The sequence below is a fragment of the Xyrauchen texanus genome, chromosome 45 (assembly GCF_025860055.1).
Source record: "Xyrauchen texanus isolate HMW12.3.18 chromosome 45, RBS_HiC_50CHRs, whole genome shotgun sequence".
Lineage (NCBI taxonomy): Eukaryota > Metazoa > Chordata > Actinopteri > Cypriniformes > Catostomidae > Xyrauchen > Xyrauchen texanus.
The window spans coordinates 5,476,789-5,496,027 of record NC_068320.1 but is presented as its reverse complement, the minus strand read 5'-3'; the positions used below and the strand labels follow the sequence as shown (position 1 = coordinate 5,496,027).

General features: G+C 41.9%; 1 protein-coding gene across 2 annotated transcripts in view; it reads left to right on the top strand.

The window, feature by feature from the left end:
- Positions 1-19,239, top strand: part of LOC127637225 (laminin subunit beta-1-like) — an 86,215-nt gene that overhangs the window by 51,749 nt on the left and 15,227 nt on the right. For both annotated transcript variants that reach the window (XM_052118175.1, XM_052118176.1), the window contains exons 10-21: positions 1,509-1,685; positions 1,787-1,899; positions 2,968-3,047; positions 5,400-5,535; positions 6,420-6,578; positions 6,698-6,819; positions 8,671-8,791; positions 9,249-9,438; positions 9,687-9,830; positions 10,118-10,349; positions 16,779-17,167; positions 18,679-18,893. In XM_052118175.1, coding sequence (XP_051974135.1) covers positions 1,509-1,685; positions 1,787-1,899; positions 2,968-3,047; positions 5,400-5,535; positions 6,420-6,578; positions 6,698-6,819; positions 8,671-8,791; positions 9,249-9,438; positions 9,687-9,830; positions 10,118-10,349; positions 16,779-17,167; positions 18,679-18,893 — 2,078 coding nt within the window. The remainder of the gene's footprint in view (positions 1-1,508; positions 1,686-1,786; positions 1,900-2,967; positions 3,048-5,399; positions 5,536-6,419; positions 6,579-6,697; positions 6,820-8,670; positions 8,792-9,248; positions 9,439-9,686; positions 9,831-10,117; positions 10,350-16,778; positions 17,168-18,678; positions 18,894-19,239) is intronic.

Genomic DNA, 19,239 nt, shown 5'->3' with positions numbered 1-19,239 from the left:
CCGGTAGAAGGGGCTCTGGCTTGGTTGATCGTGTCTACGACGGTAGGTGGTAGACTGGCTAGATCTTCCACGTCCCATCCAGGGGCCAGGCGTGGAGGTTCCAAAGGTCTGGGTGCGGATGCCAAAGCGTGGCCTGCCCCTGAGAAAGAAGATCTTTCCTCAAGGGAATTTGCCAGGGAGGAGCTGTCACGAGGAGTATGAGGTCCGAGAACCAGACACGGGTGGGCCAATACGGAGCCACTAGTGTGACTTTTTCCTCATCCTCCCTGACCTTGCACAGTACCTGTGCAAGAAGGCTCACTGGGGGAAATGCGTATTTGCGCAGCCCCGCGGGCCAGCTGTGTGCCAGTGCGTCTGCCCCGAGGGGAGCCTCTGTTCGGGCATACCAGTGCGGGCAGTGGGAGGTCTCTCGGGAGGCAAACAGATCTACCTGGGCCTCGTCGAATCATTCCCAAATCAGCTGGACCGACTGTGGATGAAGCCTCCACTCTCCGCTGGAGTATGACAGTTGCATATTTTTAATGTTTATTTGTTGTGCTGTACACTTATCCATATACAGCTCTTGAAAAAAATAAGAGACCACTCCAAATGTTTCTTAAATCAGCATCTCTACATGTATGGCAGCCAATCCATTCTGTCTGTTGAATTTCTGCTTGAATTTTTCAGTCAGAAGTGACATAACATCACCCAACAGCAATGTGAAAGACTAAGCGTGCAAAGATGTATGGAAACTGTGATTAAAAATCAGGGTTATTCCACCAAAAACTGATTTCTGAGCGCTTCCTTAAAACATTAGTATTGTGTTGTGTATAAATTAATATGAACTTGTTTTCTTTGCATTATTCGAGGTCTGACAAACACTGCATATTTTTTGTTATTTTTACCAGTTTCTGAAAAGCAATGCTCTAAATGACCATGCTTTTATTTGGAATTTGGGAGAAATTATAGAATAAATCTATAGAATAAATAAAAAAAAAATCATTTTACTCAAACACATACCTATAAATAGTTAATCCAGAGAAACTGAACATCTGGAGTGGTCTCTTAATTTATTCCAGAGCTGTACTTCAATTGTTAGTTCCTTACTACTGTAAAAACATTTCCATTATTTTTACAAACTGAGAAATGAGCTGACATTTTTTTCGTTGGAAATCGATAGCATGTCACAGACAATGTTGGGATAGCTTACAGTAATTTCATCCACCTAGAAAAGTAGTCCTACATATACAGATCAAATAAATAATATATTTGCTCAATTTATTAAACAAAAATAAAAAAAATAGCTTTACATTCCTGCTTTGAATCCCTCCAGTACAATTGCCCCTTATACTTCCATTGTAAGTGCATTACTTAAACATAATTATTTTTTTTTTTTTCAAACTGAGGGACTAGACTAAATTGTTTTCTGTGGTAATAGAGAGCCTTAGATTGTATTCAACCTGAAATATTCCTTGAAATAACTATTTTGTTTTAATTGTTTTTGTAATCTGTGTAATCTTTGTGTTTAGCCTGTGACTGTGACCCACAGGGGTCTCTCAATGAAGGCTTATGTGACAGTGCAACGAATGTGCTCAGAGATATGATTGCTGGACAGTGTCGCTGCAAAGCTAATGTGGAGGGTGAACGCTGTGACCACTGTAAGAAAGGACACTATGGCCTCAGCAATGATCCTTTGGGATGTCAGGGTGAGTTACATACACATTCTTTCAAGTTTTGACTTCTTGTTTGTCTATAGTCAGTTAGGAAGATAAAGTTTTTTTTTTTTTTTTTCTCTTTTGTGGCCCAGCATGCAGCTGTTATGCTCTTGGCACACTCCTAGCAGGACTTCCCTGTGATATACAGACAGGAATCTGCTTCTGCAAACGTCTTGTCACTGGACAGAACTGTGACCAGTGTCTGGTGAGAGAGCATTATGGGTGTATGTGTTTTGGTTTGTGTATTTGGCTATGTTTGTAATGAAATACTAACTTATTTCTTACGGCATACTGTGCAGTATACACTGTTTACGGCACACTATTTGTTTTTACCATGTGAATCTACCCTCCCTAGCAACTGGGCCAATTTGGTTGCTTAATGTAATGAAGCGGTAGGCTGAGCAGGTTCCATATACAGATTTTTATTGAAGGGTTTAAACAAACAATTCAAACAGTTTTCCTTAAATGTAATCAGGTCAACAGGCTTGGGTCAAAACACAGATAAATCGGTCCACAGGCGTACAAATCCAAAACAGTAATCCAGAGACATAAATACAGAAAATGTAAGCAATGATCATAACAGTAGTCAAAACAAGGGCAGAGAAACAAATGCTTGATAAGGCAGATAACTGGCAATACTTTGCAATATGGGAGTGTGAATGCATGCCTTATATACAAGACAAACAGGAAGTGACATGGCATTAAACAGGAAGCGACAGTTAGAATTCAGGTGAGGGTTCCCTCTGGTGGATGGGAGACCGCTCAGACATTACACTTAGGAGACCTGGCTGGAGTCACTCAGCATGCCCTGAATTTGAACTCTCGACTCCAGGGGTGGTAGTCAGGTGGATATATTTTTTATTTCATAAGAAGACATGCAAATAAACTATAATGAAAACACTTTTACAGAATAAACTCCTATAGAATTTTTATAGGAATATAGATGCACATCAAAAAAGTCATGCTACTTTGCCTTAACAAGCCATGTGAATACATAATTCGCTTATAGATTTGATTTATCTTTTAATTGATTACAATGAATAGAACAGCCACAGTGGCTTCAACTTCCATTTTATATTCATTTTAAGTAAATTTCTCCAGAACGATGAATGACGATTTTGTTCTCTTAAACGCATGGAATAGAAACACTGCTTTGTTCACAAATTGTTTTTCTGATATTTCGATTTTTTTAAATAAATTAAATTAGTAACTTGGATAGAAACATAGCTGGTATGTAATTCCGAACATAGCCTAACACAATTCCTCCTTTCAGCCTCAGCACTGGGGACTCAGTACAGATATGGATGGCTGCAGACCATGTGACTGTGACATAGGTGGAGCTTTGAATAATGAGTAAGAACGTCTCCAGTTACTCATGTAACCTTGGTTCCCTGAGATGAAGGGAAAGAGACATTGCATTTGAACGCTATGGGGAATATTTCTTCTCCATGACCTAGTTGTAGCCCTTGTATCATAACAGCAATCTTGTGATTGGCATTGATGTTTGAGCTCCGCCCCTTTAGGCACACATTTGCCCTATATAAGCAGGTGCTCAAACATAATTTCTTCCAAATTTCTGACTGAGGGACAAGAATGCGTCGCTCGTTTCTTGAAACATAGTAGTGCGGCCAAGTTTTGCAATTTCATGTTCCCATTCATCTCAGGGAACAGAGGTAACCGGAGTAACCGAAGACGTTTCCTATCGATTCAGTTCACTGGACATTGCATTTGAATGCTATGGGGATCGGAGTCCCATCATGCCGCATTATGTAGCGTCATATCCTAGATGTACCTGAGTAGAAACACTTCGAAGAATATGCATAAGAGGTCACTGCCCTTCGGGCGGTGGAAGGGAATGCGCCTTTACGCCAATAGGGCATCTAATGCCCTGTGACTCATAATCGAGGGTGATCGCATCAACGATACATTGAGAGAGTGAAGATGCTGCGTGGGAAGATCGAGGGGCTCATGGGGCTTGCACCGGCTCGAGATCCTCCTCAGGTTCTTCCATCTCTACCTCACGGCCCAACCATGCTTCCTCACATGGTCCCTCGAGACTTTAACACAGAGGAAGCAATTGGGAGGGCGCGGGAGGCAGAATCATCCCTCAGAATGGGTGTGACCCTAGAGCAGAGCATCTTGAGACTCATGTCCCCACAGTGAGGGCAGTCTGTCCCCATGAGAGCTGGTTCGGCGTGGTTGCAGCCCAGGCAGCGAACGCAGTTCTCATGTTGGTCTGACAGAGCGATGTGACATGGTGGAGCGGAGGGGGGAGGGCTAGAATGTTGCACGCCCGGTCCCCAATTGGCCTGATGGGGCGCACAAGGGATAAAGGCGGCCGGTGACGACAGTTCGAGAGAGAGAGAATTACGGGCATGTCCATCATGTGTGTGTTTATGTTTGTGTGTTTTGGTTTAAGTTTTCATTAAATTATTAGTTATATTGACAAGGCTGTTCTCGCCTCCACCTTGCCCATCTTAACCCCCTTACATTGGTGCCGAAAACCTGGGAAGGAGGAGGGATGCCCGTCGTAGAGTCCTCGACACTGCCGTCCACCCGGGGAGCACCGCTGCCATCTGCCGGGTGACGGAGTAGCCTGACCACCCGGACGTGGGGAACGGCCGTCGTCCGCGGAGTGAGTGGGGACTGGATTCCCCAACCGCCTGGAGCGATGGAGCCGCTGCCAGAGGCGGAGGAGTGCCCTGCCATCCCCCAGAAACGCGGAGGGGTCGAGGGAAGACCGCTGTCCACGAGGGGAGGAGGGAAGTAGCTCCCCGATCGCCTTGAGCGGTAGGAGGAATGTCCCCATGTGCCACCAGAAAAGTGTAGGGGCGTTCTGTCCACTGGGGGTCGGAGCGGCTGTCATCCGCCGAAGAGTGTGGAGGAGTGCTCGAGGACCACGCGACGGCACATCAGAGAACCGGTGAGTGAGCTGCTTCTCTCTCTCCTCTCTCTCTGTCGAACCGTCGCCACCGGCCGCCTTTATCGCCACCGTGCGCCCCATCAAGCCGATTGGGGACTAGCCGTGTGACATTCAAGCCTGGCCCCGCCCTCCTCCGCTCCACAGACATCTTTAAAAAGATGCGTACACACAAGCGGCTCTTTCATGTGTGTTTTACGTCACTTGGACGGAATTATATTCTATATATTGAAAGTATACAACACCTGTCCGGATGCTGCGTGAAGCGGATAGAGTCATGCTGAGCGCAGAACCCAATCCGGTGGTGAGGTGGAGAGACTTCTTCGCTGGAACACTAGAGGGGGCGGGTAAATCTTCGCTGCAGGTGCTGGAATCAGGTGAAGAACATCCTTGTACGTCTGCAGGGAATCCCATTCGCTGAAGGGTGTCTATTGATGGTGAAGAGCGGGCTGATCAAGATGAGATGATCCATCATAGTCAAGACGAGAGTACCACCTTGAAGGAAGAAATTCTGAAGAAATTATGTTTGAGCACCCACTTATATAGGGCAAATGCGCTCCTAAAGGGGCAGAACTCAAACATAACATTGCCGTTATGATATAAGGGCTTCAACTAGGTCGTGGAAAGGGGATTTTACCCATAGCATTCAAATGCAATGTTGAGTGAACTGAATCGATGGGGAACCAAATAATCGTAATGAATACGTGAATAGCTTATTCTCTGATAATTGATTTTCATTTAGCACAAAATTAATATCCAGGTTAAAATTTTTTCTCTCTCTCTAGTTGTTCTCCAGAGACAGGACAGTGTGTATGCAAGAAGCACATGTTTGGCAGACGTTGTGACCAGGTGCAGTCCGGGTTCTTCTTTGCAGAACTGGATCACTATACCTATGAAGCTGAGCAAGCTTCCTTTGGACCGGTAACTGTCTAACAATTTTAACTATGTGTAAAAACAAGCTTAATTGGGTTTGCAGTAACGCACATCAAGTGAAAGTCAATGGGGTAAGGCCACAAGACTTTAACATTACTGGTGTTAACATGAGACTAGTGTGATAAAAGAGCTTACTACTCTTGTCTTTGAAAACTTTCAACTGATGTAGAGACCATGTAAATCCAGTAAACCCAGTAACTCACAAAATACACTTTAAATGCATGATGTTGCTATCGTTAGTCGTGTACGACCTCACATACACATACGTTGATGTTGCATTTTGGCTTAAATATATGCAACACAAAATATAATTTCATTTAAACCGACTTATCTCAGTTCAGAAGACTCTGTGCTGTCAGTAAAGGGTTAAACTTTCAACACATATCATGTTACAAAACAACTTGGTGCCGATAACAGCAGCGTTTGTCTTTGGGAGATACGACAACAAAACTACATCTGGTGATAAACTTAATTAAGCTTTTACATTGAAATACGTTTGGGTCAAAAGGTCAGAGTGATTTTTTAAATGTGAGCGATTTATCATGAAATGCCAAGCTGCTGTGTAATTCAGCAATTTCTTTTATTAGAAATCCTATATTTTCTGTGGATTATATATACTTATATTTTACATTATCACATAAAAAATCAATGGGTTCATCCAAAGCTGAAAAATATTGCTTTCTGAGGCTTTATATGGAGTTAGGATGAAAAGAAGGTGCATTTCGACTGTTCTGAGACCAGTGCAGACAGACAGCACACTGGAGGACAAGTCATTCACTAAATACTTATATTGAACCAAGAACATTCCTTTAACAAGAAGCAGAACCAAATGTGTTTTATTAGTGCATTCAGAGCATGTATTGACTGTACAGGCAGTGAAAGTGGTTCAAAGACCATTACCTCTGGATGATAAACCCACCTGGACAGGTGCAGGCTTTGTGAAAGTACCAGAGGGGGAAACATTGAGATTCAACGTTCACATTTTCCCTTTGTCTATGGATTACAATTTCATGATCCGCTATGAACCACTGGTAATGTAAACACACATAAACACAATATTCAACTTACAGTATAACTTAGCTGCTACATCTTATAAGTGTCATATATGGACATGCCCACGTATAAAAGTACTTTTATACATTGTTTGTAGTTGCCAGATGAATGGGAGCAGGTTGTGGTGACTGTAGAGCGGCCCAGGACTGGTTACACATCAACTCACTGTATGTCTACATACAATGATGAACAGACTGTTTCACTGCACCCTGGATCCAGGTGAGGCTATTCACAATCCAATAGTCTGTAGAAGTGATGTGGTGAATAAAGTGTTTGAAATGTACTTTTAGCACAGGCCACCTGAATCCACCTCCTCTCTAATACAAAAGTAAACAAAAATGTCCTCAAACATTTAAGTGTATTAATATTACCATGAACTGCATAGGCCCAACAATATGCAACATTGTTAACATGGCATAAGCTAAATAGGAAATGTAAAATTTTGGTATATAAATGTCTATTGAATTTCAATGGTTTCTTGCTCTTGGCAGCCATTAGAGGCTGACTAGGGGTCACTCTTGGGAGCCCCAAACACCTCTGATCTTTGAGAAAAGGATAGTGGGAATTGACGAGTGGAATTTACATGCCACTCCCCCGGACATATGGTTATAAAAGGAGCTGGCTTTCAACCACTCATTCAGATTTGTTCACTAGTGTCACTACATCAGCACAACATCTTGTTCCCTCCATCAGGGAACGGAGGTTACAACAGTAACCTGACTGATGCTTTTCCCTGCTGTTCCACATTAGATTTTAATTATTGTAATCAGATAACAGTTACTGACTTTAAATTAATTACTTTTAAGGATATTACTTGTGTTACAAATTTCTAAAAAATATAATTTTTGTATTATACATTTTTAAAATGTATTCATATGTTCAAATGTACAAATACTTAGGCATGTTTGTATTTTAGCTTAAAGGGTTAGTTCACCAAAAAATGAAAATTCTCTCATCATTTACTCACCCTCATGCCATCCCAGGTGTGCATGACATTCTTTCTTCATCAGAACACATTTGAAGAAAAATGTTTAAAATCCTTAAAGGTCCTTAAAAAGTGGATGGGGATAGGATACAACATTCGAAGCTCCAAAAAGAACAGACCGTCAGCATAAACATCATCTATATGACTCCACTGTTTAAATTAATATCTTCTAAAGCTAAACGCTCACTTGTGCTGCGAAAAAGATAAATTTTTATGTACTTTTTAACAATAAACCATCGGTTCCGGTCAGCAGCCTCGCGCATTCACGAGAGGACGGAGATCATGCGGTCTCGTGTGACGTATTAGCGTTGGAATGTTATAGATTTAATCTCACGTTTTTCTCTCAGTTGAGACATCCAGCATTAGTATGCAAATGCCCCATTGTGAGTAAACAAACAGATAAAACCAACAAAGCTCTACTCAGTTATAAACAGCACAGCTCTTCCAAGTGTCGCATGTGCATCTGTTCTCGCGTGAACATGCCAACGTGATTAAATCATGCGCATACAGATGCTGATCGGAAGCGATGATTTATAGTTAAAAAGGACTTAAATACTGATATTTTTCACTTTAGAAGACATTAATTTAGTTACCGGTGGGGTCATGTGGAGGATGTTTATGATTTGGAACTTCAAACGTTGTATCACCATCCACATGCATTTAGGGACCTAATGAGCTTAGATATTTTTTACATTGTTCTTCAAATGTGTTCTGATGTAGAAATAAAGTAATGCATCTGGGATGGCATGAGGGTGTGTAAATTATGAGAGAATTTTCATTTTTGGATGAACTAACCCTTTAAGGCTGAGCGACAATGAACAAAGAAATATAGACGTTTTAAATTTTTTAAGCAGAAAAAAAACATTCTGTGAAAAGTGTTTTAGAAAGTAAGTTAAAAGGAAAGTAATTAGTAATGTTACTACTTTTCCTATGAAGTAATCAACAAAGTAATCTAATTACAACTACCCAAGTAATTTACCCAACACTGGTCCCAATCCACCCATTCAGAACTACTGGCATTGAGTGTGTATTTATATGTAGTGTGTTTTTATTTCTCTGATTGTGTGTGCTTGTGTGTGCTTCAGATATGTGGTTCTTCCTGGTCCAGTGTGTTTGGAGAAGGATCAGAACTACACAGTGAAAATAAGCTTCCCGTTGTATTCATCATACAACTATCACTCCTCTCCACACACACTCGTCGATTCAGTAAGTACAGATAAACCTAAGTACTTTCCTAATCCCTAACCCTAACCAAATAAAACATATCTAGAATAAATAAAATAATTTATTGTATGAATCCCAACAGGGAGGTTTTGCTAAATGTATCTTCTAATTTATTAAATGTTTTTATTTAACATTTTCATTAATAACATTTGTTGCAACAACCCTAATGCTAAAATAAAACCTTTGGTATTTAAAGATTAAAATACAACATTATTAAGACCCTCCATGAAGCTATTTGAATATCTGTTTGTAAGATGCATTTTTCAAGTTTTACATCCTTATGAGGACATTTTTGGAAGTTTCAGCCCCAAGAAGGGATCAAAACCAGTTCACATTTACAAATATCCACACACTCACTAATAAACAAAGCAAATCAATAATCAATTTGACTTCTCACAGCAATATGCATGCCAAATGACTTGACCTTTGACCTCTGTAGATTGTGCTGCTGCCAAAGTTACAGGATCTGGACCTGTTTTCGGGAGGACCACGGCATTATGTGGACTGGGAGATGTTCCAGAAATATCGATGTATGGAGCGCAGCCATAGTGTCATTAAAATCCCCATGATGGATATTTGCAGAGATTACATCTTCAGTGTGTCTGCACTAATGCACAGTGGAGCTCTGGGTGAGATGCTCAATAAGTTAATTTTTTTTTAACATAAATAGGGTACATTTTATGTTTTAAAAACACATGAAGCAATAAACAAGATAAGATTAATAAAGACAATTGACCTCCAGGGGTAACTTGAGTAAGGCCTGTCATTACAAAATTGTTTGACCTCTTTTGTTTGTCTTTTACATTTTTGTCAGGTAAAATTTGTACCTCCCTAATTTCAATTTGTCTCTCAATCATTTATATTGTCATGAGTGTAGAGTGCAGGTGTGACCTGCATGGCTCTCTAAGCTCAGTCTGTGACTCTAGCGGTGGATGGTGCCAGTGTCGACCCAACATTTCAGGCAGAAACTGTGATGCCTGTGCCCCTGCAACCTACCTGTTTGGATCCTCAGGATGTAGACGTGAGTGTAAACTCTACACATTTACACTGTGTACCGTGTACAAATCTCAGTTTCATTCAGTGTGAATAGTGTGTTAATCCTTATCATTACATACTACATACTGTTTTACAAACTATTTATGAAAAATAGTAGATAGTATACATTATTTTCTGCACTCTATGTAGAAATCAGTATAACGTTTCATTCGGAACATTTAGAAATGACACATGTTCAAAGAATATTTGAAAATGTATCCATCAGCATAAAATAACAATAGCACTTTGTCTTTCTGATCACTCACTCGTCAGCATGTGAATGTGACCCACTGGGCTCTCAGAACGCCTTCTGCCACCACAGTACGGGGCAGTGTTTGTGTGTACCAGGGGCATATGGGCGCCAGTGTGCATATTGTAAGCCCAGCCACTGGGGCTTCCCTCAGTGCCAGCCATGCTTCTGTAATGGACATAGTGACCATTGCCATCCACATACGGGTGAGTGTTTGGACTGCAGGGGCCACACCATCGGACATCACTGTGAGAGGTGAGAGTAAATGTCAAATCAGTTCACACTAAGTCACAATAAGTTTCTGAGGTTAGTATTGTTCAGTCGATTTTGTGGTGTTGCTCCACCTCTGGGCTCAGTGGGCTCTGTAGTGTTGTTCCATCTTTAGGCTTAGTGAGCCTCATGGTGTAGCTCTGCCTCTGAGCTCAGTGGAACTCATAGAGCAGCTCTGATTCTAGGCTCAATGGGTCACATGGTTCAGCTCTGCCTCTGGGCTTAGTGGGCTTCATGATGCAGAGACTCTGGGCGAAGTGGGCCCTGTGATGAAGCTCTGCATCTGGGCTCATGGCTCTCTGTGGCGAGCTCTGACCAATTAACATATCCTAGTGTCATGAAATCTTTACAGATGCTTTAGGATTTTAACACTTAAAACACTTACTAAAAGGTTGTATTTGTTAACATTAGATAACTAAATCCAAAAGTTGTGGATGTTAGCATTAGTAAAGGCATTGAACAATTGTATTTCTATTAATTATCTTTAACATCTCGGTTACTGTCGTAACCTCCGTCCCCTGATGCAGGGAACAAGACATTGTGTCGATGTAGCTCTCGAGAGCCCGAGACACCTTCAGAATTGGCGAGTACAATTTGTATGCCACTCCCCCTAACATAAGGGTATAAAAGGGAGGCTGAAATGCAGATTCATTCAGGTTTTTGCACCGAGGAGCCGAGACAAGGTCCCGGCCATAAAAGCGGTGTAGTTCAACCTGTGGCCAAAGGGTCACAAAATCTCGTTCCCTACATCAGGGATCGGAAGACGTTCCCCTTTTGTCACTCACTCGATGTTGTGTCGATGTAGTGACACTAGGGGTCCCTATACGAAACGGCACAAAGGCTGAACTGTGTTACGTGATCTGCCGATGCAGGTGTAGGCAAGCTAATGTTAGCATAGGAACAGATGCACTCGAACTGCACGTAGCCTCCCCAGACGCCCCAAAACATCATGTAATTCTCAACAACCCTGAGCTTTTCTCTCTAAGTTTTTTCTCTCCACAGAATCTTTGGTTCTTTTCCGAACCTATTCTTTCAGGGGTAAAAGACCCCAAGGAGGCCACACCCTGCCCTGATGGAGAGGGTAAAAAAGTGGCGAATACGTCATTTGGGCCTAAGGCCGCACATGGAAGAGGCACGGCGGTAGATCCTGCCATTCATAGGGGAGTAGCTCTACACAAGTACAAAACAAGTCACAAGTCACTGTGGTGGCCCCCTACTGGCCCACACAGACTTGGTTCTCGGATCTCACGCTCCTTGCGACAGCCCCTCCCTGGCAAATTCCTTCTTTCTCAGGGACGGTGCACCCTCTGGTATCTGCTCCCAGACCTCTGGAACCTCCACGTCTGGCCCCTGGACAGGATGCGGAAGATCTAAGTGACCTACCACCTGCTGTCGTAGACATGATCAACCAAGCCAGAGCTCCTTCTACCAGGCAACTTTACTCCCTAAAATGGCGCTTGTTGACAAATTGGTGTTTTTCCTGATCTGAAGACCCATAGAGGTGCGCAGTCGGGTCAGTGCTCTCATTTCTGCAGGAGAGGCTGTCCCCCTCCACCTTGAAGGTTTATGTAGCCGCCATATCGGCTCACCACGACGCAGTGGACAGTATGTTCCTAGGGAAGCACAATCTGATTATCAGGTTCCTTAGAGGCGCCTGGAGGTTGAACCCTCCCAGACCATGACTGTTCCCCTCATGGGATCTCTCTGTGGTCCTTGCAGGCCTTCAGAGACCCCCTTTCGAATCAGTCAAGTTCAAAGCCCTCTCCTTGAAGATGGCCCTCCTGATCGCACGTGCTTACATCAAAAGGGGACCTGCAAGCGTTCTCTGTCAGTGACACCCATGGAGTTCGGTCCAACAGACACCTATATCATCCTAAGACCGCGACTGGGTTATGTGCCAAGTTTCCTATGACCTCCTTTAGGGACTAAGTAGCTTTAGAGGTTCTGAGCAGCTCTTTGTCTGCTTTGGTGGACGGCCGATAGGGAATGCTGTCTCCAAACAGGGGCTTGATGCCACACCCAGGCCGTGCTGCCCCCTTGCTGGTTCAAGCACATTCGACAAAGTCACATCCTCATGGGCACTGGCCAACGGCACCTCCCTAGTAGACATATGTAGAGAAGTGGGCTGGGCAACACCCAATACCTTTATTCGATTTTACAATCTCAGGGTTGAGTCGGTCTTGTCCCATGTTTTGTCAGGTCCGAGCCAGTAGAACTTGGTAACGCGGAACAACTGACCGGGTGTACCGCTTACACCTAGCGCCTTTCCCCTCCACTGAGGTGAACATGTGCACTCTTATCCCAGGAGATCCCACTAACTCGGCTCCCTGGATGACTCCTCCCTAGCCCTCTGGTCTGCAGATTCGGCTGAGGAATTCCCCAACCAGACCCACTACGGGAACTAAAGTGACTCTGTACTGGAATAGGTGGTCCACAGGATGAGCCCTTGTGTGGATTACTCCCCCTGTGTGTATTTTCCACGGTACGGTTCCCCTACGGTCGGACCCGCGTCTCCCTTGGGCAGTCCCCGTTGGCCCCCAGTCGCTGTGTTTGTAGCAACTCCTCCCTCTCAGTGCAAAACCTGAATGGACAGATGCATGATTCCTTCCTTTTATACCTGTATATCTGGGGGAGGGACATGCAAATTCTGTCTGCCAATTTCTCATTGGCCTTTTCTCAAGTTCAGAGATAAATGAGGCTCTCAAGAAAGACCCCTAGTGTCGCTTCATTCAACACAACGTCTTGTTCCCTCCATCAGGGAATGGAGGTTACAACAGTAACCTAGACGTTTGTTTTATAGATTTCCTTCTGTTATGTAATTCGGTCTCACAAAATTTGTATAGAAGCACTGGACTTGAGCAATGCGACAGCAAAGTTGTCACGGTGCTCTCGTAGGTGTACACGGACTGTTTGAGTTTAGCGGGATGGACGTGGACGTCGGTTGGCGCTGTCGTGTGCGGGGTTAATGCGCATATTTTTATTTTTTCTGTTTGTTTGGTTTGGGGGAAGTTCAGGGTTTGACTGTTGCCAATATGTTGGAATGTGGTATGTATAATTTAATTTTGGCACACAAGATTTTTTTTCTAATATGCCAAAATGTCAAATGTTAATATGAGTGGATTGTCTCTCTCCACGTGGAATGTGAATGGGTTGGGGCACCCCATAAAAAGAAGGTTTTTTCTTTCTTTTCTTAAATGAAAGAAATGCGATATAGTGTTATTTCAAGAAACGCATCTTCCCCCACTGGAAGATGAAAAATTTGGGAGGATATATAATTGATAAATTAGGAAGAGTCCTATATAAGATATAAGATAGAAGTCTTATTTTGGCAAATATTTACACACCTAAGGCTGATGATCAGGCATCTTTTTATAGATCTTGAAGGGATGTTGCAAGCTGCTGGCATGATACAATATTGGGAGGAGACTTTAATCTTTTGATGGACTCAATCCTTGATCATAGTGAAGCAAAAGTTTGTAAGCCCACTAGAGCAACACTGACGCTTCTCTGTGTATAAATCTTGGTCCTATGGATATTTGGAGACTTTTTAACCCATCTGGTAGGGACTATACATTTTTTTCATCAGTCCATAAAATGTATTCTTGAATAGATTTTTTTTTTATATATCTAAGTCCCTCATTTCATCTGTTGTTGATTGATCAGTTGTAAACATCTTAGTCTCAGATCATGCCCTGGTGAGTTTAGAGGTGTTGCCACATATGGAGAAAAAGAAGTCATATACAGTGAGGAAAATAAGTATTTGAACACCCTGCTATTTTGCAAGTTCTCCCACTTGGAAATCATGGAGGGGTCTGAAATTGTCATCGTAGGTGCATGTCCACTGTGAGAGACATAATCTAAAAACAAAAATCCAGAAATCACAATGTATGATTTTTTTAACTATTTATTTGTATGATACAGCTGCAAATAAGTATTTGAACACCTGTCTATCAGCTAGAATTCTGACCCTCAAAGACCTGTTAGTCTGCCTTTAAAATGTCCACCTCCACTCCATTTATTATCCTAAATTAGATGCACCTGTTTGAGGTCGTTAGCTGCATAAAGACACCTGTCCACCCCATACAATCAGTAAGAATCCAACTACTAACATGGCCAAGACCAAAGAGCTGTCCAAAGACACTAGAGACAAAATTGTACACCTCCACAAGGCTGGAAAGGGCTACGGGGAAATTGCCAAGCAGCTTGGTGAAAAAAGGTCCACTGTTGGAGCAATCATTAGAAAATGGAAGAAGCTAAACATGACTGTCAATCTCCCTCGGACTGGGGCTCCATGCAAGATCTCACCTCGTGGGGACTCAATGATCCTAAGAAAGGTGAGAAATCAGCCCAGAACTACACGGGAGGAGCTGGTCAATGACCTGAAAAGAGCTGGGACCACCGTTTCCAAGGTTACTGTTGGTAATACACTAAGACGTCATGGTTTGAAATCATGCATGGCACGGAAGGTTCCCCTGCTTAAACCAGCACATGTCAAGGCCCGTCTTAAGTTTGCCAATGACCATTTGGATGATCCAGAGGAGTCATGGGAGAAAGTCATGTGGTCAGATGAGACCAAAATAGAACTTTTTGGTCATAATTCCACTATCCGTGTTTGGAGGAAGAAGAATGATGAGTACCATCCCAAGAACACCATCCCTACTGTGAAGCATGGGGGTGGTAGCATCATGCTTTGGGGGTGTTTTTCTGCACATGGGACAGGGCGACTGCACTGTATTAAGGAGAGGATGACCGGGGCCATGTATTGCGAGATTTTGGGGAACAACCTCCTTCCCTCAGTTAGAGCATTGAAGATGGGTCGAGGCTGGGTCTTCCAACATGACAATGACCCGAAGCACACAGCTAGGATAACCAAGGAGTGGCTCTGTAAGAAGCATATCAAGGTTCTGGCGTGGCCTAGCCAGTCTCCAGACCTAAACACAATAGAGAATCTTTGGAGGGAGCTCAAACTCTGTGTTTCTCAGCGACAGCCCAGAAACCTGACTGATCTAGAGAAGATCTGTGTGGAGGAGTGGGCCAAAATCCCTCCTGCAGTGTGTGCAAACCTGGTGAAAAACTACAGGAAACATTTGACCTCTGTAATTTCAAACAAAGGCTACTGTACCAAATATTAACATTGATTTTCTCAGGTGTTCAAATACTTATTTGCAGCTGTATCATACAAATAAATAGTTAAAAAAATCATACATTGTGATTTCTGGATTTGTTTTTTTAGATTATGTCTCTCACAGTGGACATGCACCTACGATGACAATTTCAGACCCCTCCATGATTTCTAAGTGGGAGAACTTGCAAAATAGCAGGGTGTTCAAATACTTATTTTCCTCACTGTAGTTGGTGCTTTAATGTATCCCTTTTGCAAAATCTTGAAAATCTTGAAATTCCAAAAATGAAATCAAAGTTTACATGGAGACCAACTGGTTCTCAGTATCCTCTGTGAGAGGCACTTAAGGCAGTTCTTGGGGGCAGATCATATAGTATGCCTCATTCATCAAAAAATCCAAAGCACGAGAACTTGTAGAGTTGGAAGGGAATATTCAAAATGCTGAGGGATATTTGAAGCGCCGAATGTCATCTGATGGCCTCAGATAATTGACCTGATTGAAATACAGATATAATACTATTTTGAGAAGGTGGAATTTTGGTTGTTCAGGGCAAGACAGTCATACTTTGAGTCGGCGGATAAAGCAGGTAAGCTATTGGCTAGACATAAAAAGCAGATATGGCTGAACCCTAAATTATGTATTAATAAGTCCACTTTCTGTTGGACAGAGTGATTTGGGAGGGGTTTTACTAAATTCTGTGACCTATATGAGAGTGGAGTGCTGAGATATTTTGACAATTTTGTTCAACATTTTAAGATTTCTAGCTGCGCCACCTGTTCTGTACTATTTTTGGGAATAGTATACACCTGCCTAAAGCGTCAGATACTCTGGAAGTGGTGATTACTGCTTTTGGAAAAGGTCATGAGGCATCGGTGTATTCCTCCCAATTAAATCAGATTCTGGGGGATGGAGCTTTATTATCTCACAAGAGATTATGGGTGAAAATTTTAAATTTTGTATTGGAAGAGGGAGTGTTAGCTAGGATTCTAAAAAGCTTCAAGTCTACATCTAGAGATGCAAGGGTCCGTCTGATGCAATTTAAGATTTTGCATAGATTCTACTGGACCCCCTGTAGATTGTATAGGTTGGGTCATAAAGACACACCCACCTGCTGGCGTTGCCAATTAGAATAATGTTCGGGGGTAGGGGTTTAATGTGAATAATTTATTATTTATTGTTTTATGATTGGAATCAATGAAATTGTTAATAACAACAACAAAAAAATAGCTCTTTTATAAGGGTTAATTAGTTTTACCTAATGACAACTACATTTCCTGAAACTCTTCTCTAGGTGTGCAAGAGGTTATCATGGAAATCCATTGCTGGGCTCCAGTGAGCAGTGTCGCCCCTGTATGTGTCCTGATGGCCCAGGAAGTGGCAGGCAGTTTGCCGAGAGCTGTTACCAAAATCAATACTCCCTTCAAACGGTTTGCTTTTGCAGCCAAGGTTATAAAGGATCCAGGTGTAAGGAATGTATGCCCGGTTACTATGGTAAACCTCAGGTGCCAGGTGGGCGGTGCCATCCATGCCAATGTAATGGCAACATCAACATGCTAGACCCGGAGTCCTGTGATACCCGCACTGGCATCTGTCTCAAATGCCTGTTTCACACAGATGGCAATGCGTGCCAGTTTTGTATTTATGGTTATTATGGAGATGCCCATACACAGAACTGCAGAAGTGAGTATGCATTGCACATGGGTAGTTGGAATGAAATACTTTTGGAAAGTTGTCATGTGGTGTAGCAGGCTATAAAATTAAACAATTTTAAACTGCATTTTGGTTATTTTTCAATAATTATTATTATTACAGTTTTATAATATTTACTTTTATATTAAAGATGATCATAATTAAACATATAGCTTTTTCATATTATTTAAGAGAATTGTACTTTTAAAAAGGCAATTTTCACACCTCAGGACCATTTAAAATGTACATAGCCCCTTAGAGGCCAAGGAGATCATTTATTTGTTGGGTTCCCTTGCAAAGTCGCAATAGCTTTATCCATCCTTTGAAAACCATGATACATGTACCACAAATTAACCATGGTGTTACTATAGTAAAACTATATTTTTGGAAGAATTATTATTATTTTTATTACTGTATTTTTTTCACGAATATCATGGGTAAAATGGTTTGGTTATGGTTTTACTACAAAAACCATAGTTGAACTCAAGTTACTGTAATAAAGCCATGGTCAATTTTTGTAAGGGATGGATATAGCAAGGGAACCAAAAATAATTACGTGGTAACACAACTATTGTGAGGAAATGCAAAACTGTTTGCAAAGGAACAAAATCTATTGCCAGAGAACATAAACTGTTGCGAGGAAATGCAAAACTTTTGATGGAACGTAAACTTTTGCTAGGAAATACAAAACTATTGCAAGGGAACAAAACTATTTGTGAGGATACTTAAATTATTGTGAGGGAACACAATCTATTGCAAGGGAATGTAAACTGTTGTGAGGGAATGCAAACTATTATGAGGGAACTCAAAACGTATTGCAAGGGAGTGCAAAATATTGCGATAGAACAGAAACTGTTGTGAGAAAACGCAAAATATTGCGAGTGTACATAAACTGTTGCCAGAAAGCACAAACTATTGCGAGGAAATGCAAACTGTTGTGCTGCAACTCAAAACTACTGCGAGGAATCGCAAAACTTTTTGCAAGGGAATGCAAAATATTGTAAGGCAACTCAAAACTACAAATATAAACTGAGAATGTAAATGGAGAATGCAGAACTTATTGCGAGGGAACACAAAACCTATTGCGACGGAATGCAAACTATTATGTGGGACAGTAAAACGTATTGCAAAGGAAAGAAAAACTTTTTCTGAAAATGAATTAAATTCCCTCCCTGTCCTCTGAGGGGCTCCGTAAAAAAATAAACTAAAAAAAGGTATTAAAGGGTTTAAAAGCTAGTGACCATTAACAGGGTCTAAGTTATACATTTTTTTTTATCATTTAGTCATATACATTTTAATGTTAATATAAAATAGTCCACATTTAATGTGTCAACTGCCAGCATATTTGTGTGTGTGTTTGTTTAAAAGCCCATGCATTCTCTGTGTGTCTTTTGGTATGTGAGGTATGCACCCTTGAGATTTGTGCATGTGTTTCATGCATAGTAAAGCACGTGTGTTTATCAAATAGTCCCAGTCATATTTGTTCTTCATTTTGTGTTCAGGGTGTATGTGCGATCCAGTGGGTAGTGTCAGGCAAAGCTGTACTGACGGTCTATGTGACTGTGACCGGATAAGTGGGCAATGCCCATGTCTGCCTGGCGTTAAGGGTCAACAGTGTGACCTCTGCGTGCCCAACACATGGAACATCAACAGTGGAAAAGGATGCCAACCCTGTCAATGCAACCCTGAACACTCCTATAGTTCTTCTTGTGACCTGGTATGATCACACACATATAAGGCCTTGGTATTGAGTTATTAACATGTGAATTACATGTGTTAATTATAAGTGTTATTATTAGAGCTGTCAAAATGAATGCATTTACACATGCATTCATTAACAATGTTTAACATGCCAAACACACGATACATGGCACTGATAAGGGGCCGCTGCGTATGACTAGCTTGTTGGAGTTCACCTATTGAATGTCTGTTGACATGTCACTCAAAGTTCAAATAAAAACCTGTTTCTGCTGGCCTTTCGAAACTTCAGCTAATGAATCGGATGACGTATCAGTGTGTGGTCATTCCAGTGCTAAAAACAGAACAAAAAATTTAGAAAATGT